The sequence below is a fragment of the Dryobates pubescens genome, chromosome Z (assembly GCF_014839835.1).
Source record: "Dryobates pubescens isolate bDryPub1 chromosome Z, bDryPub1.pri, whole genome shotgun sequence".
NCBI classification, from domain to species: domain Eukaryota; kingdom Metazoa; phylum Chordata; class Aves; order Piciformes; family Picidae; genus Dryobates; species Dryobates pubescens.
The window spans coordinates 63,043,893-63,053,135 of record NC_071657.1 but is presented as its reverse complement, the minus strand read 5'-3'; the positions used below and the strand labels follow the sequence as shown (position 1 = coordinate 63,053,135).

The 9,243-nt window shown below is 38.6% G+C and overlaps 1 protein-coding gene across 1 annotated transcript in view; it reads right to left on the bottom strand.

Annotated features, from left to right (window-relative positions):
- Nucleotides 1–7,944: 7,944 nt before the first annotated feature.
- The window catches only part of ADAMTS6 (ADAM metallopeptidase with thrombospondin type 1 motif 6), a 182,615-nt gene continuing 181,316 nt past the window's right edge, over nt 7,945–9,243 (bottom strand). The window contains exon 24 of the mRNA XM_054178600.1: nt 7,945–8,342. Within this exon, the coding sequence (XP_054034575.1) occupies nt 8,233–8,342 (110 nt within the window). The 3' untranslated portion in view covers nt 7,945–8,232. The remainder of the gene's footprint in view (nt 8,343–9,243) is intronic.

Sequence of the window (9,243 nt, the reverse complement as noted above, 5' to 3'; positions counted from 1 at the left end):
TATTGCCTCCAGGATAATCTGCTCCATCACTTTCCCTGGCACTGAGGTCAGCCTGACTGGCCTGTAGTTTCCAGGTTCCTCCATCCAACCCTTCTTATGGATGGGGACCACATTGCCCAGTTTCCCGTCATCTGGGACCTCTCCAGTGAGCCAGGACTGGAGGAAAATGATGGAGAGCGGCTTGGCCAGCTCATCTGCCAGCTCTCTCAGCACCCTAGGATGGATCCCATCCGGTCCCATGGACTTGTGAGTGTCCAAGTGGCTCAGCAGGTCCCGAACTAATTCCTCATGGATTTCTGGGGCATTACACTGCTCCCCGACCCCATTGCCCAGCTCAGGAGGCCACTCATCCTGGACTCCTACCTTGCTGTTAAACATCGAGGCAAAGAAGGTGTTCAGGACCTCAGCCTTTTCCTCGTCTTCGGTCACCGTGTTCCCCTCCAGGTCCAGTAAGGAGTGGAGGTTCTTCTTGCCCTTCTTTTTAGTGTTGATATATTTGTAAAATTGCTTTTTATTGTCTTTCACAGAGGTGGCCAGCTTCAGTTCCAGCTGGGCCTTTGCCTCTCTAATTTTATTCCTACATAATCTAACCACTTCCTTGAACATACCTCGAGAAGCCTTCCCCTCCTTCCAAAGGTGATACAGCCTCTTTTTTCCCCTTAATTCCTCCAGGAGCTGCTTGCCCAAGATCTGATGTAGTGCTGCCCAAGGCACCAACAGGTCCAAGGCACCAACAGGCAGAGGTACTAGCAATGTCTGAAACCACATCCACGTTTTACAGAGTGTGTGCTCACAGCCTGGTCACGTCACGGGCAACCAGGCTGTCTGTGGGGCCAAAAATGTGTTTTGCTCACACTAGGGGAGAAAGGACCATATGGCAGTTTTCCATCTAGAGAAGAAAGGGAGTGAGAGGGTACCTCCAGGCCCTAAACCCATAGTCCACAGTAGTTTTTATTTCATTTAAATTTGTGACCATTACAAGTGCAAGAAATGGCAAAAATGACCTTGCAACTTTATAAATCTGGGGGAGTAGGATGCTTGTCTTAACAGCTGTGATCTTTCTTAGGCTGGTTTAGGACAAGGAAGTTTAAGAAATCCCAATCCATGTTAATAGCTTTACAAACATTTTAACAAAGATTGCAGCAAGCAATTAAAGCTAAGACAATTTCTTACATTTCACTGAAAATCCCATGACAGAATATTATTGCCTTGTATGTCCCCTTTATGGCTGGTGCAAAATGCAACCTAGATATCTTTCCCCTTTTATTTCAACTGGCACTCTATTTCCCAAGGACTGTGAGGAAGATACAGTTAGTTGATACCTGTGGTTGTAGCTGTCACACCTCTCCTCCTCCCTGGAAACTCAGTTACCAGCCATATCCTTGATGAAATGTTTGTGAAGAATAATACATCTAAAGTCAAATGTTATCTACTAACTGACAGGATGATTTCAACGATGTAAACTTTTCTTAGGTAAATAAACTTCTAAGGAACCTTAGACCCAGAAAGGCCAAATTAGATGTTTGAGATTCCATTTTTGCTGCAGAATGGCTTGTTTCGATAGTGCATTTCAACCAGAAAGGCTAAATGTGAAAGAGAATCTGAGATGGAACAAGAGAGGCTCAGTTTCCTGTTTGTATTTGTTCCTAACTCAGTGGTTCTTATAATAGGACAAAGTATCTTTAAGTGTCATTAAGTACTGTAGTAGGAAAACCATGGGAAAATTATCTGGTAACTTACCAGATTTTATATTTAATGCTCATAAAATAACTTGCAGGAGTAGCCTAAAATAAGCATTTTCAACATACAACAGTGTTAAATTACAGATGAGAAAACTCTTAATAGCACTCACACTAAAATACCAGATCAAAGGCAGCAGTACTGTACACCTAACAGAAGACTCAAAGATATGTGAAAGCACTGTGAGTCGGTAAGTCAGCACAGGAAGACGATAATGGAGGGAAGATAAGTTCTGTCTCAGTGTGTGGATTCTGAGGAATAAAAGCAAGCATTGTGAAATTTACTGTAAACTTTTCAAATACACATTGTCATGCATGCTGTGGACCCTGTCCCTGATTAGGGCACTGCATTTCTGTAAAATTATTCACTTCATAAAGCCTAGCTGACCTCAGAACAAATGTGGCAATAACAACTTAAAATGCACTCACAACTTAGCAGTCTGAAATTCCAGCTAACTGTGTCTTTCCACAAAGATGTAACTGGAAAACATTCCCATCCACACACAACTCTTACCTCAGCTTACTCACATGTGAAACATTGCTTAGTACCAAAGTGAGGGAGATCTTAAAACCTAACCAGAAGAGCTGCTCTTCATTGCAAGAGATAAATTGTATTGTGAGATGAGTTTTCAAACAACGTGATTTTTAATTTTGTTGTTACAAGCATTGTGAGAACGCATACAGTTCTAAAAGCCTTAATATCAAAGTGGGGTGTGCAGAGATGAGTAAACAAATACATTGTTTTTTATGTACTTTGCACCAAAGAAATCAGATTTCCAAAAGCCATGACCTATCCCTTATCAGCCAGGCCAAACCTGATCTTGCTGGGTGGTCACAGCTAGCAAAGCACAGAGCATTCTGTCCAGGCTTCACCCAGTGAGGGCTGAACATTTACTTCTAAATTCTAAACCACTTTGTTTTCTATACCAGGTTTTGGTTTGATGAATTTGTTCTAAAGAGGATTACTAAAGAAGTAAGATTTTCTATCTGAGGGAACTGGGGCTGCTTAGCATGAGGAAGAAGAGGCTCAGGGGAGACCTTATTGCTCTCTACAACTGCCTTAAGGGAGGTTGTAGACAGGCAGGGGCTGGTCTCTTCTCCCAGACAACCAGCACCAGAACAAGAGGACACAGTCTCAAGCTGCACCACGGGAGGTTTAGGCTGGAGGTTAGGAAGAAGTTCTACACAGAGAGGGTGATTGCCTATTGGAATGGGCTGCCCGGGGAGGTGGTGGAGTCGTCATCATTGTGGGTGTTTAGGAGGAGACTTGATGGGGTGCTTGGTGCCATGGTTTAGTTGATTAGATAGTATCACTAAGGTTGGAAGAGACCCCAAGGATCATCAAGTCCAACCTGTCCCAACAGACCTCACGACTAGACCATGGCACCAAGTGCCACGTCCAATCTCCCCTTGAACACCTCCAGGGACGTCGACTCCACCACCTCCCTGGGCAGCCCATTCCAATGACGAATGACTCGCTCAGTGAAGAACTTTTTCCTCACCTCCAGCCTAAACCTCCCCTGGTGCAGCTTGAGACTGTGTCCTCTTGTTGTACTGTTGGATGATGGGTTGGATGCAATTATCTTGAAGGTCTCTTCCAACCTGGTCTGTTCTATTCTACTTCTATTCTATTCTATTCTATTCTATTCTATTCTATTCTATTCTAGAATACATAGAATACATAGAATAAACCAGGTTGGATGAGACCTTCAAGATCATTGTGTCCAACCCATCAACCAATCCAACACCACCTAAACAACTAACCCATTCTATTCTATTGAATTATCTTGCTACATCTTCTCTGAAATGGCACTCCTGTTTACAAAAACGACATCTTCCCACTCTTAGTGCAGAATTACATATTTATAACCCTTTCCACATCAATGTCAGTAATTTTCTGAAATGGAAGTTCTAGGACCTCTGATCAAAAAACATGTGTCCTGCTGCCTGTCCAGCTCAATGAAAATGTCAGTCCTATGCAGAAACAAATTCACATTATGGGAGGTGTATACATGATATGCCAGTTTAAGAGATGCAGTATCCTTAAATGCACATCATACTGCATTCTGAGTGGCTTGGTTCCCTAAACTGGTCATGAATTTATCATTTAGTTGTGCCAGATATACTTGGGAAACTACCAAGTTGCTAGTGCTGTAGCAAACCTTCTTCTGTGGCTGTCTGAGTCTTTCTAACTCTGTTTGGGATTCCATACTGATTACTGCATGTAAATGTTCTTACACCATTCTGTCTAGGACAAAGATTGGTGGGGCCACTCAGAATGAAGAGTAATACTCAAAACTGAACAATAGTGGGCAACCCATCAGGTAATAGCTTGTAGTATGGATACATGGGAGGAAAGCCAGCAGAATTTTGGAATAGCAGAGAAAATTGTTATTAGGCTGTGATCATCTATAGCTTCTGATGTGTAAGACAATAAAATGTGATAGATCATATGTAGAAATATCTGTAACTCTGAAACAGGTAATTGCTTTCTGGAATCTTCATTTGTAAACCAAATTTTTAAAAAATTAAAAAAGTAAACACCTTATTAGAATATCTAAGGTTCTCTGTACTTTCTTTAGCATCCTACTCATAAGAGTAATTATTTTTATTAAACCAGAAGTTAGCTTTTAACTGAGAAACCACAAATACTTCATAGCACTTGATCAGATATTTCCACACAAGACATTTTTACTGTACCAAGTAAGGAAAGAAGCATCTCTCAGCAACAGTTTCCTAAGCACCAAGTCTTCTGAAATTACTTTCTTCTTTCTTTAAAAGCTCAATGCAGGAAGGACATTTTATTGTTATTATTGACTGGCTGTTAATTAAATCATACCAAGAAGTGCAGGATATTTTTGCTGCCATTTTGCTGCCTATATTATAGCTTAGGCTAAAATAGTGTCTTACAATGTACGTGCCGATGTTCCAGACTTCTCCTTCCTTATTTTTTGCTTATATATTACAAACATTTTTCTTGCCAAGAATTCTAGCACAACATATAGATATTACTTGTAAAATAATCTTATACATATGTATTTTTTGATGCACCTGCCTAAGTAAATGTTAAGCACACAGAATTCCAGTATGTGTATGTCAGGGAACAGACAACTGTACCATTGGTATCATTCTTAAAAGCTGCAGTTTTATTTTACTAAATTATCTATGTTAAAAACAAATCTGTGCCTGGTGTGGAATTTCACTGCATCATGTTACAATATTTTTGTTTTCATTACAAGCAGGAGAATGCACGTAGAACAAGTGTTAAGAAACATGACAATAAATTAGAATATAATTTACAAAAGCAAAAATAATAATAATAATAATAATAAAGTAACAGTGTACCACATTAATACTGAGTATAAAATAATAAGCAACTAATCACAACAATACAAAGGTAATTTCAGTCTGTATTATTAAGGAATTCTATGTGACATTCACTCCATTACAAACTTCCTAATGAAAATGGACTAATTTTGGGGTGTATATACCTTCAGGGGTTAATCTATAGATTTTTCTTTCCATTTTGATCTTTTTCAGATGATAGTATTGCTCAGTGTAAATACTGGCACCAGATTGATTTCTGCAGTTTGCATTATACTACTTGATTCTAGGCCTGTCATACGTATAGCCTATACAAATCCTCCTCTTGTCACTATTTAGGAATATAACACTATTTAGCTTAGATTATATAGATGGCTACAGTGTAGCAGCAGCAATGAATTATGCTGTGGAAACCAATTATTTTTCTTTGAATTAGGCCGCGGTCTGAAGCATTACTTGGTTTATAAATTGAAATACATTCTGTGTTTTTTTCCCTTTAACAATACAATTGAATGTGGCTCTGGAGAGTTCTTTAAATTCCAGCCTCAGTGACGTTACATTGCTGAGTAAACGTCAGACTCCCTAGTGTTCTAGCACCAGTAATAGAGCAAAATGTGTCTTTGCAAACACTCCTGACAATTTTAATGTCCTAAATGAGGTAAAGGAAAATTAAAAAAAAAAGTTTCTTTTGAATACATAGAAAATCCTTCTCTTGTTAGCTGATAAACAAAATATACCCTGGAGAAAACTGGACCCTGATACAAAGAGGTTTTTTGCTTAAGGAATGTCATAGCAACCCCCTTCTCTTTCATTGTACTTTTGACTTAGCCAGGGCATGCTAGCACCAAGGTGTTTTGACAAAGAACATAGAAAAGTCAATTCACTTAACAGAGAAGGACAACATACTGCCCTTAATCCCCAATGCGCCACTCCCAAAGGTGGTTCCTTTTATCTACTGATGACAATTTGAACAGGAGTTGGTTACACGGTGATGAGAGCAGTAGATAAGTATATGTGAATACACGAAAGCCAACTGAAACAAAATTCCACTGGTCACAGGCATAGGAAGTGGAAATACTGGCAAGAGGTAGCAGATGACAAGGATTTGATGGTCATGAATACGTGGGCTACACAAAACCCCACAGACAGATTGTCAATATGTTGACGGGATTTTGTAGTATGAGTCCTGTTAACAGTATCCGTTGTTCCATGTTAATTCACATTTTGTAAATAGTGTGCAACACATTTGGCTTGTTACTGGTAAAATACACTGGTACACATCAATCTCACAATATTTTCAAATTATTTTCAAAATAATAAATTCACTGAAAAGTACTTTTTTTTAAAAAGTGCCATTTGAGTTGGAATTTGTAACACATTATTGTTCACATAATTTTAATTGCACTACAACAAAAGAGGCATAGTTGGACACAGAAGCACATTCAACAAGTACCTGCTGCAAAATGCAAGTGTTCAAGTAAAATAATATCTATATAAACAAGTACCTACTTTCCTTATTGAGTCTGTTACTGAAAACTGAAGGAGGAGAATGAGAATTAACTTTTTAATGGTAGACTTTTGAATATGACTTGCCGAAGTAGTTTGGTTTCACATTTAAAAATGCAAAGCATTTGGTGAATAATAAAAAATGGTAATATTAAACAAGTGGAGTACAGCAGCAGAATAGTTAAGGCATCTAGATACTAATCCAGAGGCAAGAGTTTGTTCCAGTATCATGCTGAAAGCTGCCCCTAGCTTTAAATATGGTCCAGCTTAAGTATGTACCTGGTCATTTAAGTGAAGGTGGCCAGACTTCATTCTAGCCACCCTCTTTCCAGTGTGCCTTACTCTTGATAGTCCAACAGGCCTCTTGGCTCAGGCACACTTTTGACTTCTCATGTGAACTAAATCTATGAGTTCTTTATTCTTTGGTTGAATCTTTGCCCATTTGGATGTGGTCTCCTGAATGGCACATTCACATATTCTTTCTCATAAATGTCCTTCCACTACAGTTGCAAAGAAGGGAATATCCAGAATCCATTTTAAACTTCAGCTTTGCAAATGATTGTTGCTATGACACAGTAGGCTTATTTTATGCACTGGAATTCCTTCATTTTTGAAAATCAAAAGTAACATGTAAACTTTATCTATCCCCATAAAGCTGTTCTTCTTTGTGACTGTTGCTGTAAACAAAAGTAAGCTGGAGCCAAAGTATAAGTTTTAAGCAACCAGTATGGTAGCAGTGAAGGAGATGGCAACATAGTCTTCACCACAGTTGGAGTCTGACACCTCCAAGATAATGAAGTACGTTCCCTTTCAGTGGAAATCTCAGCTTCTCTTGTGCAATAGTAAAATGGCTATAAGCCTGCAACACAGATTCAATTTTGTTACATAGCACACTTGTATTTCATGCACCACTGCAATAACTGTTGCACCTCTTAAAACTAAGTCCCTCATGGTGGTTGTATTTTGTATAGCTTTATATATGGCTCACAGCAGTGTTCGGAAAATATGGATTACTCCAAAAGAAATTAGGTGGAATGAAGGAAAAATACATATTTAAAAACAAAACAAAACAAAAAATCTGCTCCTTAAATAACATTTCCAAGCTCATTTTATAATTTAAATTGTGGTGCTGTGTCATGTCATAAAATAGTTAACATTTTAAAGCTATGACTTAACATCTTTTTGATTCTCCTTTATTTCCATAGTAGACCAAGTCATAATAGCTACATTTTAAACAGTTTTAAATACAAATGGATTCAGTGTCATTGCTAAGTCCATAATAAAAATCATTTTAATGGTCCAAGGAGGTAAACAGACTATTGGATTTAGTAAAAAACAAAAACAAAAACAAACAAAACAAAACAAAACAAAACAAAACAAAACCACAAACCTTCCACAGTAAGCTATTCTATATGTATTGTGTGGATCTCTCCAATTTGGCATGCCCTCCTTATAGTGTGTCCAGCACTTTGGATTAATAAATCCCACTTCACAGAAGTTAAAATAATATAGAAATCCTGTCAGCTGGGGCTGACCAGTGGTTATGTTTTCCACAGGGTAATGCATTTGCAAGGACATCAATCTCATTCCTCTGTGTGGCTCTCTTTGATGGACACTCTTCCACAATGATAATAACAAGGCACATTCTTGCACTTTCTGTGGGTCAGTGTCCTTGGCAGGTCTTGCAGCACATCTGTCTGAAGTATGCTCGACTGCAGAACTTGAACTTCAAGACCAGGGGGCAATATGCCACTTTGTTCACATCTTTGCACTCTAATAATGAAGAGTATAGAAGAGAAAAAAGATCAGAAATACAAATTAAAGTTGAAAGAAAATGTGACACTTAGTTTGCTGCTTGTCTACCCATCCATCTCACTCTTGTCTAACCCAGCCTGGTGAACACAATATATTTTAGAAAGTCATAAAAATTATTGTAGGGCTTCCATCCCAGACATTTAGAAGTGTGTCTACATTGTCTTGGAAGAATTATAACTTATTGGGATAAACAATAACTTTAAACATCTAAGAAATGTGAGTGATTTTTCTTACAATACATTTATAGCTTCTTTCTCAGGAGTTTTTTTATCCATCCATGAGAAATTATCCAAAAATGATCCACACTGTTTCATGCCATGCCTCTGTATTTGTAAGAATCCTTCTAATAGACTGCATTGCAGCTAACAGGGATGGAGAAAACGATGAGTGTTGTGATTAGACAAAAGTGTGAGTTCAGAGATTGAACCATATGGTGGATTACACTTTAGGCTTGGTTTTTCCACATGTTTGTAATTTCTTCTGTGCAGGAGAAAAAGGAATTTTTAGGCCTGTAATACACATTTTTGTAGTTGTGTTTTCCTTATATACTGGGCTTACTGCCTCACTGTCTTACTGGAGGTAACTCTCCCAGGAATGGAGAAAGAGAGCTCAACTACACAAAGGAAGGAGTTCCTCACATGGGATAAATCTAAGGTGACATGTGTGGGTACATTGCAGGAGCACTACTGGAGGAATATGCTGGCTCAGTTTCCTCTCTGTAGAAAGAAGGTAGAAATATGGAATAGAATATTTTGGTCTGTGCCTAGCTCTTATTCTTACGTAGGTGAAAATACAGCTGTATCTGAGAGTTCAGAAGTACACAGGTTCTATAGCTCAAATGTTGGTGCTGCAGATTTCC